Source organism: Elephantulus edwardii, unplaced genomic scaffold (assembly GCF_000299155.1).
Source record: "Elephantulus edwardii isolate Elephantulus edwardi_28Jun2011 unplaced genomic scaffold, EleEdw1.0 scaffold00236, whole genome shotgun sequence".
NCBI lineage: Eukaryota > Metazoa > Chordata > Mammalia > Macroscelidea > Macroscelididae > Elephantulus > Elephantulus edwardii.
In genome coordinates this window covers 3,747,501-3,767,837 of record NW_006399986.1, presented here as the reverse complement: position 1 = coordinate 3,767,837, position 20,337 = coordinate 3,747,501, and the positions used below count along the sequence as shown (strand labels likewise).

At 50.4% G+C, this 20,337-nt stretch overlaps 1 protein-coding gene across 1 annotated transcript in view; it reads left to right on the top strand.

Moving 5' to 3' along the window:
* TRPM4 (transient receptor potential cation channel, subfamily M, member 4) overlaps window positions 1-16,456 on the top strand; it is a 45,295-nt gene extending 28,839 nt beyond the window's left edge. Inside the window, exons 13-25 of the mRNA XM_006898735.1 lie at window positions 2,840-2,969; window positions 3,153-3,298; window positions 4,908-5,020; window positions 5,344-5,421; window positions 8,129-8,575; window positions 13,978-14,110; window positions 14,359-14,533; window positions 14,738-14,927; window positions 15,330-15,523; window positions 15,736-15,868; window positions 16,027-16,099; window positions 16,192-16,326; window positions 16,424-16,456. Of these exons, the coding sequence (XP_006898797.1) occupies window positions 2,840-2,969; window positions 3,153-3,298; window positions 4,908-5,020; window positions 5,344-5,421; window positions 8,129-8,575; window positions 13,978-14,110; window positions 14,359-14,533; window positions 14,738-14,927; window positions 15,330-15,523; window positions 15,736-15,868; window positions 16,027-16,099; window positions 16,192-16,326; window positions 16,424-16,456 (1,980 nt within the window). The remainder of the gene's footprint in view (window positions 1-2,839; window positions 2,970-3,152; window positions 3,299-4,907; window positions 5,021-5,343; window positions 5,422-8,128; window positions 8,576-13,977; window positions 14,111-14,358; window positions 14,534-14,737; window positions 14,928-15,329; window positions 15,524-15,735; window positions 15,869-16,026; window positions 16,100-16,191; window positions 16,327-16,423) is intronic.
* Window positions 16,457-20,337: the final 3,881 nt, after the last annotated feature.

Here is a 20,337-nt window from a genome sequence, read left to right as displayed (position 1 = left end):
CAAGTAATATACTTCAATCTCTTGCTCTCCTATACGCGATGTGATAATTTTATTTCCTCTATTTGATCTGTGTGGATCATAACAAACTGTGGCTGACTCTGAGAAGAATGGGAATCCCAGAACATTTAATTGTGCTAATACGAAACCTATACTTGGACCAAGAGGCAGTAGTCAGAACAGAGCAGGGTAACACTGGAAGGGCGTACGCCAGGGATGCATCCTGTCTCCATACCTTTTCAACATGTATGCAGAGCAGATTATCCGAGAGGCTGGGCTCTATGAGGAGAATTGTGGCATCAGGATTGGTGGAAGATCTATTAACAATCTCTGTTATGCAGATGACACAACCCTGCTTGCTGAAACTGAGGAGGACCTCATGTACTTGCTGCGAAGGGTCAAGGACTGCAGCCTTCAGTATGGACTGAGGCTCAATGTCAAGAAGACAAAGATTCTCGCCACTGGACCAATTGGCAGCATCAGGATGGATGACGAAGAGATTGAGAGTGTTCACAGCTTCAGTTTGCTCGGCTCCACAGTCAACATTCTTGGCACCAGCAGTCAGGAAATCAAAAAGCATGTCGCGATGGGAAAGTCTGCTGTTAGGGACCTCTCTAAGGTACTCAGGAGCAACAGTGTCTCTCTGGAGACTAAAGTGTGCCTGATACAGGCCATGGTATTTGCAATCGCTTGTTATGCATCAGAGAGTTGGGCAATGACTAGGGAGGACAGAAGGAGAGTGGATGCTTTTGAGCTGTGGTGCTGGAGAAGAGTACTGAATGTACCATGGACTGCCAGGAAAACAAGCAGATTCATCTTGGAGAGGATTAAACCAAGCTACTCCTTGGAGGCAAGGATTCTGGGGCTTCATCTGACATACTTTGGACATGTTGCCAGGAGGGACGGGTCCTTGGAGAGGACATCATGCTTGGGAGGGTGGAGGGACAGCGCAGGAGGGGAAGACCCTCTATGAGATGGATTGATTCGGTGACTGGGGTAATCAGGATGGGTGTGTCAGAGGCGGTGCGGTTGGCGCAGGATAGAGCAGGGTTTAGGGCTGTTGTGCATAGGGTCGCTATGGCACATAACAACAACAACAATTTGAATTTTAACGCATTTTGTTGTCTAATTGTTTTAAAAAAAGGAAAAGGACTTGAAGCAATTGCTGCAGAAGATCGGTGACTACAGCCTTTAATAGGAATTCTATCTCAATATCAAGAAGACAAAAATTCTCACTGGAGCAATAGGCAACATCATGATTGTTGTTGTTGTTTCTTGTTATGTGCCATCGAGTCGTTTGCGACTCATAGCGACCCTAGGTACAAGAGCCTTAAACACCGTTCTATCCTGTGCCAACCTCACTGTCTCAAACACATTCATTCCCACCACTCCACTCACAGAATCGATCCATCTCATCGAGGGTCTTCCTCTCCTGCGCCGTTCCTCCACTCTCCCAAACATGATGTCCCTCTCCAAGGACCAGTCCCTCCTTGCAACATGCCCAAAGTATGTCAGACGAAGCTTCAGAATCCTCGATTCCAGGGAACATTCTGGCTTCACCCTCTCCAGGACAAACCTGTTTGTTCTCCTAGCAGTCCATGGTATATTCAACACTCTTCACCAGCACCACAACTAAAAAAAAAAGTTGTCAATGATTTAATTTTACTTAGATCCACAATCAAAACTTATTGTAACAGCAGTCAAGAAATCAAAGGATCGGCAGCTAATTAAGCTGCCATCCTCCTTTTCTGTGGAGGCCGGTGTGCAATGGCAGCGAACAGCAACTCCGTGGAAGTGTATGCATCCTGTTGCGTGTATGGGTTACCCTAAGGGACCTTGGAGACAACTCTTGGGGGGGAAAAAAAGAAATCAAAGGATATATTGTGTTGGAAAAAGTGGCTGTCAAAGACTTCTCCACAGCGCTAAAGAGCAATGACATCAGTTTAAAGACTAAGGTGCACCCGACCTACACCATGGTATTGTCAGTGCTTCCTATGCATCTGAAAGTTGGACAGTGAATGAGAATGACAGAAGAGGAATCAAAGTGATGTTGGAAAAGAGTACAAAATATATGCAATGGATTGACAAAAGAACAAACAAGCCTGCCTTAGTTTAAGAAGAGCAGAAGGCAAGCTCCTTAGAGGCAAGGATGATGAAACTTTGTCTCACTCCTTAAGGCCTGTTATCAGGAGGGGCCTGTCCTTGGAAAAGACATCATTCTGGGAAAGGTAGAGGGTTAGTGAAAGAGAGGAAGACTCTCAGGAAGACGGATGGACTCAGTGATTGTAGCAGTGGGCTCCAGAATATTCCAGAGATGGTGAGGCTGGTTCAGAATAGGGCAAAAGCACAGATCTGTGTGTTCACCGGGTTGCTATGAATCGTAATCAAGCCAGAATCGCCTTTCTTTGAGGCTGTGGTGAGCTTTGAGTGAGGTAACAACATGCTAACTAAATGCTTAATCCATAACGGATTCATCACTCATGCAGTTATTGCCGTTGACTTGGTGCTGACGCGTGGGTGACCCTCCAGTGGGTTTTCCCAAATTACACTGAGGAGACTGGCCATCTTCCTCCAGCAGAGCCGCCCGATGGATTTGAACCGCCAGAGAACAACAGTCATTGAGTTGGGAGCGTGCCTCCCCACCGCAAGATGAGGCCCCCAGAGCTCCCCGCCTGACACATCCTGCCAATCAGGGTTCTCTGCCATCCAAAACTCGGGACAAGTCCTCTTCTCTTTGACCACCTCCCTGCGTCTCCCACAGATGCCTTTCTGAACCCCACCTCAGTTCTGACCCCCACCTCAGTTCTGCCCCTCCTCAGTGGCCCCATCTCTGTGTCTCCAGGGCTCCAATGCTGTCGCCTCAGCCCTCGGGGCCTGCTTGCTGCTGCGAGTGCTGGCGCGCACGGAGTCAGAGGCCGAGGAGGCAGAGCGGAGGAAGGACCTGGCCACCAAGTTTGAGGGGCTGAGTGTTGGTGCGTGGGGTATTTGGGCGGGGTATTTGGGCCTGGGGACAGGGAGGGACGTCAGGGGAGAGACGTCAGGGGAGAGACGTGTCCATTTCTTCACTCTTCTCATGCCCCTCTCGCCACCTGTCTGCGTCCTCGCCTGTCCCCTGTTCCTTCTTCTCACTGCTCACGTACGTCTCCTGCCCCTAGGCCTCTTCAGCCATTGCCACCGCAGCAATGAGAAATGGGCTGCCCGCTTACTCCTCCGTCGCTGCCCGCTCTGGGGCGACGCCACGTGCCTCCAGCTTGCCATGCAGGCCGACTCCCGTGCCTTCTTTGCCCAAGATGGGGTGCAGGTGAGTATCTGAGACCCCACTGAGGACCTAAGCCAGCTCCCAGCTAGACCCTGAGACCTCTGGGGCACCAGCCTCTGTCTCCGTGGGGAGCCCATGGTCAGCTCTTCCCCTTTGAGACCACCCCTCCTTCTGGAAGGGCTGTGGGCGTCTTCCAGAGAGATTGCTCCTCCCAGCAGAAGCCCCACTCCCCCCGCAGGACACCAGCCTTCCCTCAGCAGAGCCCAGGCTCCCAGAAAAGTCCTGCTCCAATGCAGGATAAGAAGGAGCCCTGAGGGGTTAGTGGGGCAGGAGGTGGGCCGTCAGTCTCTTCCCACAAAGATTTACAGCATCAGGACGGAAGGAGGGTCACCAGGAGTCAGAACGGACTTCACAGCAGTGGGTTCGGGTGATACAGGGTAATAACCTCATTGCTGTAGAGTTGGATCCCACGTGGATCTCGTCCTCCAGCGAGTTTCCTTTTCCTCGGCTGTCAGCCGCACGGGAGGAGGGTGGCCATCTCCCTCTCCCTCTTGCAGCTGCTCGTGCATTTAAACCAAAATAAAGTGGTCAGAGGTTTATACAGGATGATAGGAAGTCTGGTGGCCTAGTGGTCAGAATCTACACTGCCATCCTGAAGGCACTTGGTTCAAATCCACCAGCATCTCTGCAAGAGAAGGATGAGCTGTCTCCTCCCATGCGATTTACTGCCTCTGAAAACCCGCTGGAGGGTCAGCGATGGGTCCGTTCGACTTGAAGGCAATCAACAATAACAACAACAATAGGAAGTCCCATGTCTCACGCCCGAAGTGCTTCCAGTTCACACAGGAAATAGCCTTCCCTCCCAGAGCAAGTCGGCCTCATCCGCAGGAAGTCTGTCCTATTCTTTAAGAGGCCCCTTGTTCCAGTTCTCAACAATTAGCATGACCTCATTGGATTATATGCTGTTGTCTTCCAAATTTAACTTTTGATGGTGATTAGGGTCCCAGTTATTGAACACAGCAGGCAAACTGGTCTGACTCATCCCACCCTTCCTATGGGAAACTCTTTCCCTTGGGAAGCCCCATTTGCCCGCAGTCACTACCATCACGGCGACCCCGGTTTTTAAGCAACAATCTCAGTATTTTAAATCTGATGTTAGGGGCTTAACCTCATCGAGGATGCTCTCCTCTCCTCCAGCAGGAAGTCCGACAGGAAGTTGAAGTTAGACAGAAGTCATTCCGTCCTCACGTCCTGGAATGACTTGACTGAGGTTTTTTGGTTTTTTTTTTTTTTGCTTTGAATAGTAATTAAACTCATGCATTCTGTTCATTTCTTTTGGCTGCTCCCCCCCCACCCCAACCACCTTGAGACACAATGTCTTCATCTGTGAAAAGGGAGAAAAGATTGTTACCTGTTTTCTAAGGCATATACGGTAGTGAGTTAATCTGTGTAAAATGCTTAACCCAGGATCTGACCTACAGTGTCAAAAGCAGCGTGAGTCATCTTCCCCTCCCTCCTACCCCCCCAACTTGGGGCACTTGACTCTGTGCTGTGGCGCTGTGGCCCAACTTTTGCCTGGGGTCTTAGGGAGTGGACTCTGGGAGTTGGGGAGACTCAGACGCCTTAATCACACCCACCCCACCCCCCACAGTCTCTGCTGACACAGAAGTGGTGGGGGGAGATGGACAGCACCACGCCCGTCTGGGCCCTGGTCCTCACCTTCTTTTGCCCCCCACTCATCTACACCCACCTCATCACCTTCAGGTCAGTCGTCTGCTTCAGCTTGTTACACACAGGGGTCCTGAGTTCTTCTCTCCTGGCCACTCCTGCCCGCCTTTCCCCACTTGGTCTGCCCACTGCTCAGGCTGGGAAGCATGTTCTGGGAGGCACGCTTTTGGGGGAGTTCTTTGCAGTGTTTCTAGATGCCATTCCTCTGCACCTCTGGCCCTGTGTCTTGGGGAAAAGCCTTTGGAGGTGATTCTCAAGGGGCTTTTCTGTCTCTGGGTGAAGAAGTGTGGGCCTCTCTGGAGACTTGGTTTCCTCTCCCCACCATTCCTCATTCTGGACTTTTCTTTCCTCCACATTAGGAAGTCCAAAGAAGAGTCTGCAGAGAGGGATCCGGAGGGAGACATAGATAAGGGCATCAATGGGGAAGGGCCTGTGAGGTGAGTCGGAGCTGCGCTCAGGGTGGACCCAGCACTGTGTGAAGTCAGAGTGGCCCATGAGGCCTCAGGAGTGTCAGGGACTCAGGGCAAGCCCAGTGGTGACCGGGGACTGTGACAGATAGTGACTTTGCTGAGCCCCTAAAGAGACCATGAAAGTCTCCCAGTTGGTTGGTTCTGCCAACCTGAAGCTTGGACCTTCCACCAATGACATAGTCACTGGAAATCAATTTTCTCCATTTTCCAGCTTTAAAAAGCAATTATGATTGAGTGGATTGAAGGTTTTCGTAATCATTCATCTGCTGTTTTATCTAACTCCAAGTCCTTTCTCTGATTCCCTAATATATATAACGTTGTTTTGTGTCATCGAGTTGTTTGCGACTCATAGTGACCCTATGTACAAGAGCCCCAAACGCTGTTCTATCCTGTGCCAACCTCGCTGTCTCAAATGCACTTATTCCCACCGCTCCACTCACAGAATCGATCCATCTCATCATTGGTCTTCCTCTCCTTCGCCGCCCCTCCAGTCTCCCAAACATGATGTCCCTCTCCAAGGACCAGTCCCTCCTTGCAACATGCCCAAAGCATGTCAGACGAGGCTTCAGAATCCTTGACTCCAGGGAACATTCTGGCTTCACCCTCTCCAGGACAAACCTGTTTGTTCTCCTAGCAGTCCATGGTATATTCAACACTCTTCTCCAGCACCACAGCTCAAAGGCATCAATTCTCTTCCTATCATCCCTAGTCACTGTCCTGCTCTCTGATGTATAGCACGTAATTGCGAAGACTATAGCCCAGAATATAACATAGGGCTGTTATAAAAACCATTCTTGGGGAGCTCTGGTGGTCTTGTGGCAAGCACCAAGTCCCTCAAGCAGTGTTGTATGTGGCTCCTATTATCAGGAGTTTGATATAAACATTCTATTTCATTTTTTTAAGTATGGTGGGGGATTTGTTTGTTTGTTTGTTTTTATTATTTTGTGTGTGTACCACGTCAAATCCAATCTGACTGGTACAGGAGGACGTTGTCCCTCCTTCTCCAGCAGAGCATCTGGTGGATTCGAACCATGAACCTCTGGAATTGCAGTGCAGCTTCTTGCTACTAGGCTACCAGAGCTCGCCAAGAGTTTAAATTTTTACAAAGGATCTCCAGCTAGGTCTGAACCACCGACCTTTTGGTTATCAGATGAGTGTATTTAGCCACTGTTCCACCAGAGCTCCATGGGAAAAAACGAGACTGGATGATCTGATGTCTTAAACTGTGGTCGGAGGTTAATAGCCAGGGACATGCACTGTCAAATTGGGGGCTGGGCTCGTGAAAGTAAGGAGGAGAGTCAGAGATGCTTGGGGGCAGAGGTCAGGTAGGTGGTCTGAGGTGAGTCATGAGGTCAGAGGTCATGAGAGAACTTAAGACTTGGATTCAAAGTCGGACATGTGCCAGAGGTCAGCACTGGGGCTTGAGGGAATGAAGGTGGTATTTAAAATTATCATTATTATTATTAGTAGTATTAGTATTAGTATTAGTAATGTTGTTACTGTTTGTGGTCTTAGGGTTCACTCCAGCTCACGGGGGGTGACCCCATGGGCATGGTAGAAGTGCCCTCATGGTTTCAGAACTTCACTTTTGGAAGTGGGTCCATAGGCTGGCCTTCCAAGGTGTCCCTGGGTGGATTTGAACTGTCACCCATTCAGCTAGTAGTCAAGTCTGTGGCACTCAGGAGCTCCAAGGGTCACACCTCAAACCAGGACCAAAGTCACTGCCCTCAAATTGGTTCCCACCCTCAGCAGCCCCATAGGACAGGGTGGAGCTGTGCCGTAGTCTTACCAAGGCTGTAAATCTCTCTGGCAGAATCTCATCTTTCTTCCCTGGAGAGGCTGGTGGGTTCGAACCACTGATCTTTTGGTTCTCAGTGCAGCTTTTAACTCAAAGTACCATCAGGACGCCTAGGGGGTGTCTCCAGGGGCTGAAAGGAGTCAGATGGAGTGTCACAGGTCAGGCAGGTTAGAGGTTGTGAAGGTCAAACAGGTCAGGTGTGAAAAGATTAGTGTGGGGTTTTTTTTTACAGTATTCTTTTTATTATAATATTTATTATTAATTCTAATGAAAATTTACATAGATTTTATATTTCCATTCACTCACTGTTGCACTTTTCTCTCTGCCCACCCCTTTCCCCCAGTTCTCTCTTCTCTTTGAAAAGTAAAAGAAAAATTCGGTCATTGTTACACAATCCCTCCCCCCAAGTCCATTCCACTACGCAGCCTTCGTTCTGGACTCCTGTCATGACAATAATACCTAATCGTATGTCCCTTTCAAACAGTTCTCTCCCTCATCTGTTTCAATGCAGTATACATAATTTATCCCATCTTTCTCAGTCTTCCCCCCAACCCCAATGTCAGTCTTGTTTGACAACAGTGGCTCTATGCAGTATTTGTCCTTTTGTGCCTGAGATAATTCACTCAGCATAACGTCTGCCAGGGTCACCCATTTAGCATACTATTTCATGAGTTCCTTGTTTTTCCTTATATTCCATTGTGTGAATACACCACAGCTTCTCTGTCCATTTGTTTGTTGATGGGCACTTGGGTGGTCTCCAGCTCTTGGCTATTGTGAACAAAGCCACGATAAACATGGGTGTGAAGATTAGAGTTCTTGATCGTGGTCAAGGTCAAGGTCAGATTGAAACAAGACCTGGTCTCCTCTGTCCCTCAGGCCAGCAGAACCCACAGAGAAGATGCCATTGGGGGTGACCAGTCAGTCCCGAGGCGGCAGCGGCTGCTGTGGGGCGCACAGGCCGAGCCCGTGCCTTTCCCGCTGGTCCCACTTCTGGGGCGCCCCGGTGACGGCCTTCATGGGCAACGTGGTCAGCTACCTGCTGTTCCTGCTGCTGTTCGCTCGGGTGCTGCTCATCGACTTCCGGCCAGCGGCGGTCAGTGCCCTGGAGCTGCTGCTGTACTTCTGGGCCTTCACGCTGCTGTGCGAGGAGTTCCGCCAGGGCCTGGGCGGGGGCTGGGGCAGCCTGGCCACCCAGGGCCACGGCCACGGCCACGGCCATGGCCAGACCCCGCTGCGCCGCAGGCTGCGCTTCTACCTGGCCGACACCTGGAACCAGTGTGACCTGGTGGCCCTCACCTGCTTCCTCCTGGGGGTGGGTTGCAGGTGAGTACCCCCTGGACCTTTGCACTCTGGCCCGGTCCTGCTGACACCCTCTCCTCCCCTCCCCCGTCCCCTCCTCCCCCTCCTCTCCCCCTCTTGGTGGCGTGAGCTGTAGGGAATTTTGCTGTTAACCCCAACAGTGGAACCTCTTTGTTGGTTCAAATGCACCAGTGTCTCCACTGGAGACGGCTGAGGAGTCTCCTCCCGTGCGATTTACAGCCTTGAGGAATCCTCGGAATGGTCAGCTGTGAGTCAGTTCTGACTTTAATGACAATGAATTGAATTTATCTCTAGTTGCTGGGTCATACTTTCCAGAGAAAGAGCAAAGAACAGGCCAGAATGTCCTAGCGGACAAATTGTCTTGTCTTTGAGTCTTGGCACATGCTGTGCGCTTCTGAAACACTTTTTCTTCTTCTCATTCGCTGACTCCTCTATCTCCTTCTGGTCTCAAGCCGCGCTGTCCCTGCCTCTGGAAGCCTGTCCTTGTCATCTCCAAGCCCAGGGTCCTTTCTGTCTTCTCTGCCCAGCATCTTGTGAGCCCGCATGGCAGTGCCCGGGGCTGGATGGTGGCTCCCTCTCTGCTCAGGAGAGATTTTAAATGCCGAGTCTTGTCGGTCTCATTTTATAGCCACTTTTTTCCTTTTCTTTTTATTATTTTTATTGTATTATTTTTAGGTGTACCCTCAAATCAGATCTGACTGGTACAGGAGGAGATTGTCCCTCCTTCTCCAGCAGAGCATTTGGTGGATTCGAACCACACACCTCAGGAATCGCAGTGCAGCTTCTCGCCACTAGGCCACCAGATCTCCCTCCAATTGCTTTTTTTACACAAATTGTTGTTGTGTATTGTCGAGTCGGAGCCGACCCCTAGCTGACGTTCCAGTGGGTTTTCGGAGGCAGTTAATCACGTGGGAGGAGATTGGCCATTTTTCCTCCCGTGGAGCAGCTGGTAGCCTTGAACCCTGAGCCTTGGGGATTACAGCGCAGCTTCTTGCCACTAGGCCACCAGAACTCCCTTTTACACAAATAGCAGTATCTTTTGTTTCTTTTTCTGCAGCTGTTTCACTTTCGCCACCATCTCCCGAGACTCTTTCCTGTTTGTACGCCTTTGTTGTTGTTGTTATGTGCTGTCGAGTCACTTGTGACTCACAGCGACCCTATGTACAACAGCCCTAAACCCTGCTCTATCCTGTGCCAATCGCACTGTCTCCGATACACCCATCCTGATTATCCCAGTCACCGAATCAATCCACCTCATAGAGGGTCTTCCCCTCCTGCGCTGTCCCTCCACCCTCCCAAGCACGATGTCCCTCTCCAAGGACCTGTCTCTCCTTACTTTTTTAATTTTCTTTTGAAAATGTGGCATCTGGTTGCCGTCGACGTGTTCCTGAGTGTCACTGGCCGATGGTCAGATGAGGCCGTGTTCTGCTTGCCAGCGTTTACTGAGTGGACTCTTTCTTTTTATTGGGCAGGGAGACAAAAATGCAGAGCTTGAAGAGATAGAGGGCGGATGGAGGGTTTCTCATTGAACTCTCTTCCATTTTTTACTGAAGATAAGACCACATTATACCCAGAGGACACCTGCTATGTTCCAGTCCTTCACCCTGGAGGCTTCTTTTTTCATTCTCGGGCTCCTGGAACCGGTCTGGGGAGGAGTGTATTTCAGAGGCCCACAGTCTCTTTGATGGCTTGGGTGTCTGGGCGCAGTGACTACTGATCAAGCTTTCCTCAACCAATTCACTAAGAAGCTGCTTCCTGCTGCCTTAAAACTCAGCCCTTTCTACAAAGATGGCACCGAAAATGAAGAAGGAAGCCCTTGCCCCTCCCAAAACTGAAGCCAAAGCAAAGGCATTAAAGGCCAAGAAGGCGTCCTGAAGGGCATCCACAGCCAAAAACAAAAAGAAGATCCGCACATCACCCACCTTCTGGCAGCCTAAGACGCTGAGACTCCGACGGCAGCCCAGATACCCCTGGAAGAGCACTCCCAGGAGAAACAAACTTGACCACTAGGCCATCATCAAATTTCCCCTGACCACTGAGTCAGCCATGAAGAAGATAAAAGATAACAACACACTTGTGTTCACTGTGGATGTCAAGGCCAACAAACCCCAAATCAAACAAGCTGTAAAAAAGCTTTGTGACATTGATGTGGCCAAGGTCAACACTTTGACTAGGCCTGAGGGAGAGAAGGCCTGTGTTCGACTTGTTCCTGACTGTGATGCTTTGCATGTTGCCAACAAAATTGGGATCATCTACACTAAGTCCAGCTGGCTAATTCTAAATACAAATTTTTCTCACCAAACAAAACAAAACAAAACAACTAAAAAACTCAGCCTCAGTTCTGACTCACAGCGACCCACCAGCGAGCGGTCCCAGGCTGTAAGTCAGAACAGGAGGACACTGTCCGTTTGAACCGCTGGAGACCCACGGCCTTGGGTTAACAACACAACATGTTAGGTGACTTCAGGGCTTCAGCGGTGACACCGGTTGTTATTGAGTCAGCTCTGTCTCAGACACCACTTCTCATGCTTACTCACCGCACCAGCCGGGCTCCCAACGCCGTTCTAAACCCAAACACACTGCCCTTGGCTCGATTCCAACTCCTGCCAATCCTCCAAAGGGCTTCCAAGGCCGTGAATCTTTGTGAGAGAGAATTGCTTTTCTTTCTCCCAGAGTGGCTGCTGGTTTTGAACTGTTGACCTTCCAGTTACAGTCCAACATGTAAGGTACTGTTGTTGTGTACTGTCGAGTTAGAAACGACCCATAGCTCACCCTCCGGCAGGTTTTCAGAGGCAGTCAATCACACAAGAAGAGTGATTCTCCCAGGCTCTGTGAAATATTTGTCTTGCTGAAACTCAGGAGGACCTGAAGCGCTTGCTGTGGAAGGTCAGGGACTGCAGCCATCGGTATGGATTGAGGCTCAATATCAAGAAAACAAAGATTCTCACCACTGGGCCAGTTGGCAGCGTCGCAATGGATGGTGAAGAGATTGAAATTGTTTATGGTTTTGGTTTACTCGGCTCCACAGCCAACACTCTTGGCACCAGCAGTCAGGAAATTAAAAGACGTATTGCAAAGGGAAAGTCTGTGGTTAGAAACCTCTCTAAAGTGCTGAAGTGCAACGATGTCAGTCTGGAGACTAAGGTGCCCTTGAAACAGGCCATGGTCTTTGCAATCACTTGCTACGCATAAGAGAGTTGGACAATGGTTAGGGAGGATAGATGGAAAATTGATGCCTTTGAGCTGTGGTGCTGGAGGAGAGTATTGAATATACAATGGGCTGCTAAGAAAACTAACAGGTTTGTCCCGGAGTGGGTGAAGGCGGCCTGCTCCTTGGAAGCAAGGATTCTGAAGCTCCATCTGACATTCTTTGGACATGTTGCAAGGAGGGACCAGTCTTTGGAGAGGGATGTCATGCTTGGGAGGGTGGAGGGAGAGCGCAGGAGGGGAAGACCTCGATGAGATGGATTGATTCAGTGAATGGGGTAATGGGGGTAGGTGTGTCAGAGACAGAGATGTTGGCACAGGATAGGGCGGAGTTTAGGGCTGTTGTACATAGAGTTGCTATGAGTCTCAGGTGACTCGGCGGCACATAACAATAACAACAGAAATAGTAAACAATAGTTCTATCTTAGAAATATTACCAAGTAATTCAGCATGAACAGGGTGGTCCCCCATTTACAACACGGGAGTTACCCCAAGTCATGCTCATAACCCAGTTTTTGTGTTTTGCTTAGATGGCATCAGTGTAGCTGGAGAAGGAAGGAATGCAGATATTAAAGCTGGAAGTTTGCAGGAAATGTTTCCAACATGAAAATACAAGTAAAGATTTAATTTCTTTTTTTTTTTAAATTTTATTATTTTTGTGTGCGTGTACCAGCAAATCAGATCTGACTGGTACAGGAGGAGATTGCCCCTCCTTCCCCGGCAGAGCATCTGGTGGATTCGAACCGTGCACCTCTGGGACTGTAGTTGCAGCTTCTTGCCACTAGGCCACCTGAGCTCCCCCAAGATTTAATTTCTAAAGATACTGAAAAGAAAAGGCAACAATAATGAAAATGTCGAGGGGATGGTGGAAAAGATTTAGTCAACTTAATCGAACTGACAACAGAATCTCTCCCGTGAGCTGAGGACCACCAGTATGTAAGCAGATAGGATGAAAGAGAAGAAATTTTACAGGGAAGGAATGTTTCCATTTACCTCATACAGCGTTTTGTATGAAATGACTTCTGAGACCAAGGATTAAGGCGATGTGCTGCCTTTTTAAATTTAGGACTGAAATGATCAAGCCCAGCATTTTCAGCTGAATGGAGAATTATTACATGGGCTGGGGAAGGAATCCAAAGATCTTATCCTGCAAGGGAGAAATGCCCAGTGATCTTCAACATGGAATGAACGAAGCATATTGCATTTTTCCAGACCCGTGTGGATGGAACAGCCTCTCTGTGGGGAGAATGGTTCATCTTGGCCACCGACTAAAAAGTTGGCTGTTCAAACCCAGCAGTACTTAGAAAAAAAGGCCTGGTCATCTGCTTCTGTGATGAGAGCTTGAGAGACCAGCTGCCCTGTTAGGGTGCCCTGAGTTGCTGTGGGAGTGTTCGTAACATAGGGGGTGGGTTGACTTGATTGAAGCTCAATACGTTTGTATGTTTGGTTTTGTTCCCCCAGTTCTTTGGAAGGAAATTTGTATCAAGATTTTTTAAAAACAATTCTAGATTGCGTTTCTTTTGCATATTGGTTTGCAGGCTTCGATATATTTTGCCTTTTATAGGCCAGACAGATACTTCAGCGGCATGTGCAACTGAATCCGCAATCAAGACCCTCCTGGAAATTGTTATTCACTGAGCCAGTATCTAAAGGGTGCAAGCTCCCTTCTCGGCAGCTTGGCACTGAGTCGTTACATGCCCTGTGGCCAGCAGAGAGAAACCTGGCCCCACAGTGCGCTAGCCTCACCTCTCTGCCATGCTCAGCGCTGCAGCGGCAGTCACCGTGTCTCAATCCACCCCACTGAGGGTCTGCTTTTTTGCTGACCCTCCAGCATGATGTCCTTTCCCAAGGACTGGCACCTCCAAAGTATGCGAGACCACGTTGTTCCGCTGTCCTTGACACTAAGGGGCACCTCAGTTGCACCTTCTCCAGTGCAGGGCTGTTTCCTCTTTTGGCAGACCGTGGGACAGCCAGTTCTCTTCTCCAGCACAGCTCAAAGGCATCTATTCTTCAGTTTTCATTAGTCAGCGTCCAACTTCTACTGAGTAAACCCAAGTAAACAGCAGCGAATCGGGCAGAGTCCAGGGTCTAGCCCTGTGGTGGCCACAGCCCCATCTGAAGCGTGAGGTTGGAGTGGTTTCCATTTTTCTTTGCATCCTGTGACCCTTGAATGATGTCTCCCTCTTCTCATACCTCAGGTTGACCCCACACCTGTATGATCTTGGTCGCGCCGTCCTCTGCCTGGACTTTATGATCTTTACTGTGAGGCTGCTACACATTTTCACAGTCAACAAACAGCTGGGGCCCAAGATTGTCATAGTGAACAAGATGGTGAGGGGCGGGGCCAGCGGGACAGGGGGAGGGGCTAACGGGCCGACAAAGGGGTGGAGTCTGCGTTGGACGGGGTCACCCAGGCGACAGACAGGCAAAGGGGCGGAGCCTACATTGAGGCGGGGTCACCCAGGCAATAGACAGCAAAGGGGCGGAGCCTGTGTTGGGGCGGGGCCAAGGCGGGGACTGATGCTTTAGGATTCTGTACAGGGAAAGCCAAGAGGCACCATATCTTCCTGTCATGGCAGGTGAAGGATGTGTTCTTCTTCCTCTTCTTCCTCGGCGTGTGGCTGGTTGCTTATGGGGTGGCCACGGAGGGGCTTCTCAGGCCGAAGGACCGCACTCTCCCCGATATCCTGCGGCGTGTCTTCTACCGACCCTACCTGCAGATTTTTGGGCAGATCCCCCAGGATGAGATGGATGGTAAAGATGGATGAGACTACCTGACATCCTGTTTGTGTTTGAGTTTCCGTCTCCCCTCCCCTGGTCCATGATGTCCTCCCTCCTAAGACTCTGTCCACTTTTCTCGGCCTCTGCCCTTCCCTCCCTCTGGTCTCTGTCCTTGTCACCCAGCCCCCTGCGTTCTGCCTTCTCCAAGTCCCCATGTCTGAGTGTCTCTCTTCTCAGTGATCCTCATGGAGCATGCCAACTGCACGTCCGAGGAGGGTTTCTGGGAGAACGGCTTCTGGGTGCGCACGTCAATCACAGGTGGCTCCTGTGTCTCCACTTATGCCAACTGGCTGGTCATTCTGCTCCTGATCATCTTCCTGCTGGTGGCCAACATCCTGCTGGTCAATCTGCTCATCGCGATGTTCAGGTGAGGCCCGACTGCCCTCTGAGCTGGAGTCCACCATGTTTGTTGAGCCCAGACTCCTGAATCCTGTCTTCAGTGTCTGAACTTCTGATGTACCTCTAATGTTGGCTTGACCCCCAGCTAGACCCATTTCTGACTTGGACTTCAAACTCAAATCGTCTCCCTGAGCCCAGACTGACCTCAGAGTCTGACTCCAACCTATACCCTAATCCACGAGGCCATCCCCAACTTGACATCTAACCCTTAGCTCTGCAGACGTGATTTCAAGCTCCTCCCTATGGTAACCTCTGACTTCCTTGATCTTGACCCCTGCCTGCTGCCCTGGGCTTGGAACAGATATTGCCCAACGTAATCTTGATCCCCTGCCCGGGAACTCCTTTGACCCTTGACTTCTGGCTTCTGCAGTTACACGTTCGGCAAAGTACAGGGCAACAGTGACCTCTACTGGAAGTTCCAGCGCTACAGCCTTATCAGAGAATTCCACTCCAGGCCCGCGCTGGCTCCGCCCTTCATCATCATCTCCCACGTGCGCCTCGTCCTCCACAAATTGCGCAGACACCGGGCCGGGACCCCGGACTCTCCGCACCCCGGGCATTTCCGTGAGAGCGGCCCCGGGAGACCACGGTGGCATGAAACAGGGTGGACTGCATGTCCTTTGTGGGCGTGGCATGGGCGTGGCCTGCGGTGTTAGAGGCGTGGCTTAGTGACGCACAGGGGCGGGAGAGATCGCTGTATGGGCGTGACCTGATGTATGTGGGCGTGGCCTGAGACTAGGGCGGGCCTCTGACGCCATTCTGGACTCCGCCCCCAGGTGTCACCCTCTCCCTAAGGGATGAGCGGAACCTGTTGACGTGGGAATCGGTGCAAAAAGAGAATTTCTTGCTAGCGCGTGCTCGGGACAAGCGGGAAAGCGACTCTGAACGCCTGAAGCGCACGTCGCAGAAGTGAGGGCGGGGCCTGTAGGGGCGGGGCTTCCGGCCTGGGGGCGCAAGAGAGGAGGCAAGGGGTGGGGCTTGCAAAGACAGCGGGTGAGGGCGGAGCCTGGGAAGGTGGTACGCCAGGGGCGTGGCTTCCACGGTGGGCGTGGTTTGACATTTTTAAGGGTGGACACTGCCTTGAAGCAGCTGGGACAGATGCGCCAGTTCGATGAGCGTCTGAAAAGGCTGGAGCAGGAGGTGAGGACCTGGGATCGATCTGGAAGTGTGCAGCAATTGTGCTGGGCAGTGGGGTGCCAGTCACCTGCCCTGACACCCCTTTTGCTCCTCAGGTTCAGAACTGTAGTCGTGTCCTGAACTGGATGGCTGAGGCCATGAGTCGCTCTCCGATGCTGCCCCCTGGGGGGACACCACCACCTACCCAGGCTGGAACCAAAGGTCAGTGCTTGGGGCTCACCTGGGTATCTGTGAGTCAGTTCCTCTGTCTTTTTCTGTCTCACTTCACTGTCTCTATGCCACTTTCTTCTCTCTTCACTCACCCACTTTTTTCATGTCTCTCCCCAGACTGAGTCCGGCTGGTTAATTTTTAAGGCGTAGCCCCACAGGGGACATTGTACCCTGGATAAAGGCCCTGGCCAGGTCTTGCCACCTGTAGCTGGCCTTGTCCTCGCGGGGAGCCCAAAGCTCATGAACTGCTCTTGGAACCACGGAGAGGAGTGTCTTCTATATGGACCACGCTGGCCCAGCTCCTCCGAGAACCAGCCCCTATTCTGGGAGGATAGACCTCGGGAGTCGAGGCTGCTGCCCTTCTGAGGGCCCTGACCCAGCTGGTGGGGTTCGGGGAGGCTGAGGAGTCCTGGGGGTTCAGGGACCATAAACACTACTTATAGCTCCCCACAATGGGGAAATAAAACCGCTTGTGATGAATGGGGTCTGAACGCTTGATTTTGGGAGGAGAAGGGAGTGTCTGAGGAACCTTAGTGAGGCAGCGGTCGAGTCCCTGACGGTTGAACCCACCTGCCGCTCTGTGGGAGAACAAGGTGGTCTGCTCCATAAAGTTAGAGCTGTGGGCACCCACAGGCGGTTTTCTGTCCCACAGGGTCACTATGAGCCACAATCAACTTGATGACAGTGGACTCCTTCTGGGGGCTGTCTGTGTTCTGAGATGGAGGAAGTGGGTTTGGGATCTTTGGTGGATATTTATCTACACGAGTCTCCACGGTCACCAGCCTCATTTAGCTTTTTGGACGTGGTCAGGTGGGGTGAGCAGCTCCTAGCTGGACTCAGGACATGCTGCTCATAAAAACCAATCTACAAGGGAGCTCTGATGGCCTGGTGGCAAGAAGCTGTGCTGCAATCCCGAAGGCTTGCGGTTCGAATCCACAGATGCTTCACTGGAGGAGGGACAGTCTCCTCCTGTGCCAGTTGGATCTGGTTTGACGGTACACAACGAGGAAAAAAAACAAAACAAAACCCAAACAGAAAAAACTAAACTACGTCAGAGGTCAGGGACATCAACTGCTTCAGGTAAATTTAGTTTTTTTATTTTATCTGTGAGGTTCCCCTTGACCATATTTCAAACCTTGGCCTTCCATATGATTAATAAACTCTTTAGTCTCCAGCCAGAGTCCGTTTTCAGTGGAGTCATGCCATTGGTTACTAGGGCAGGTTCCGCCTTGTGCTGGATCCAGTGGATTTGCTGCTTTCGTGGAGAGAGTGACGTCAGCAGTTACCAGGCAGATGTAGCGCCTTCCAGGGCTCAGTGACCTCAGGAGTAAAGGAGCTCACTTAACCTTTTGTCTTGGTGATGTCACCTGTTACTAGGTTGACATAGCTTCTCTGGCAACAGGAGGTACCTCTCCTTCTGCTTAGATCTAACGAGCTCGTGGAGCCGTGGATGATATAGTGGCAGCCAAGCCTACGTGCCCACCTTTCCATCCCGTGTGGACAAGAAAAGATGCTCCTGGGGAGTTTCCCAGGAAAGGGATTCTGATTTTTTTTCCCCTTTTTGCTTAGATTTCTTCTACTTAAATATTGGGTGCTTTCATTCCATTAGTCACCAACTTTGATTACATCACTAGTTACTGGGCAGAATTCCCCAGGCAGTCCAATGAGAGATGCCATGTCTGGCCAGGGCTGCTTGGCCCAGGTATGTAGACAGTGCATCACTCCAAGGCCCTGCATCTGTGAGGTCCCATCCCCCCTGCAAAAATATGTCCACATACACTAGAGTCTGCGTTAGCAGAAAGAAGCCCCACAACAAGATGTTCTGACACAGAGACGGCAGCAATGACGGCAGCATTGAGCTCAAGTACCACAATGTTAACAATTTCAGCTCGCTCGGCTCCACAATCAACACTGGAAAAACCTTCTGTCAGGGACCTCTTCAGAGTGCTGAAGAGCAATGATGTCAGTCTAGAGACTAAGGTGTGCCTTTTCCAGCCCATGGTCTTCACAATTACTTTCTATGCATCAGAGAGCTGAGCAATGAATATGGATGACAGAAAAATTGATTCGCATTGAGATGCTGGAGAAGTGTTTTGAACATACCGTGGACCACCACAGGAGAAAAAAAAAGATCTGTTTTGGAGAGGGTGAAACCAAGTTTCTCCTTGGAGGCAAGAATTTTGAAGTTCTGTCTTATACTTTGGGCACATGGCCAAGAGAGACCAGTCCTTGGTGAGGACATCATGCTTGGAAAGGTGGGAGCAGGAGAGGAAGACTCCAGATGAGATGGATTGATACAGTAACAGGGACAGTGGGATTAGATGTGTTGGAGTCAGAGACTGGCTCAGGACAGGGCAGACTGCAGAATTATTGTATATAGGGGCGCTGAGTTGCAGGCGACTTGAAAGCACATAACAACCACCACCACCAACACCACTACATGAGGATGGGGCAGGGTTCAGTTTTATCGTCACTCTGATTGGGACCTGACTGAGACACATAACAACACCACCAAACACCGACAACACTACCACTACTATCTCATTAACATGTTGTTGTTATGTGCCCTCAAGTCGTTTGCGACTCATAGCGACCCTATGCACAACAGCCCTAAACCCTGCTCTGTCCTACACCAACTGCACTGCCTCTGACACACCCATCCCTATTACCCCCGTCACCAAATCAATCCATCTCATAGAGGGTCTTCCCCTCCTGCACTGTCCCTCCACCCTCCCAAGCATGATGTCCCTCTCCAAGGACCTGTCCCTCCTGGCAACATGTCCAAAGTATGTCAGACGAAGCCCCAGAATCCTTGCCTCCAAGGAGTAGCTTGGTTTAATCCTCTCCAAGATGAATCTGTTTGTTTTCCTGGCAGTCCATGGTACATTCAGTACTCTTCTCCAGCACCACAGCTCAAAGGCATCAACTCTCCTTCTGTCCTCTCTAGTCATTGTCCAACTCTCTGATGCATAACAAGTGATTGCAAAACCCATGGCCTGTATCAGGCGCACCTTAGTCTCCAGAGAGACACCGTTGCTCTTGAGTACTTTAGCATAGCAAAGTAAATCATTAATATAGCAAAGAGGGGGAGCTCTGGTGGCCTAGTGGCAAGGAGCTGCAACTACAATCCTAGAGGCGCACGGTTCGAATCCATCAGATGCTTTGCCGGGGAAGGAGGGACAATCTCCTCCTGTACCAGTCAGACCTGATTTGACGGTACACTCACACAAAAATAATAATAATTTAAAAAGAATTTAAAAAAACAAACAAAAACATAGCAAAGAAAATCCATTCCCAAATGGGATTATAAACCCAGGCACAGAGCACTGCTGCGGAGTTAGCGCTGACACACAGTGATCCTACAGGACAGAGTCGAACGCCCTTTAATGGCTTTCCAAGGCTGTGAGTCTTTACCTAAGCCGACGGCCACATCTTTCCCCCTCAGAACAGCTGATGGGTTGGACCTGCCCTTTTCTTCTTTTTTTAATATTTTTTAAAAATTAATTTTAATGAAAGTTTACAGAGACTTTGGATTTCCATTCATTCGTTGTTGCATTTTTCTCCCTGCCCAACACCCCATGCCCACCCCAATTTGCTCTTCTCTTCGAAAAGTAAAAGGAAAAATTCTTTCATTGTCATACAATCCCTCCCTGCAGGTCCACTCCACTGTGCAGCCTTCGTTCTGGACTCCTGTCATGACAATAATGTCGTTGTTGTTGTTATGTGCCATCGAGTCGCTTGAGACTCATAGCGACCCTATGTACAGCAGCCCTAAACTCCGCTCTGTCCTGTGACAATCGCACTGTCTCTGACACACCCATCCCAATTACCCCAGTCACTGAATCAGTCTACCTCAAAAGGGGCTTTCCCCTTCTGTGCTGTCCCTCCACCCTCCCAAGCATGATGTCCCTCTCCAAGAACCTGTCCCTCCTTGCAACATGTCCAAAGTATGTTAGATGGAGCTTTAGAATCCTTGCCTCCAAGGAGCAGCCCGGTTTGACCCTTTCTAGGATGAATCTGTTTGTTTTCCT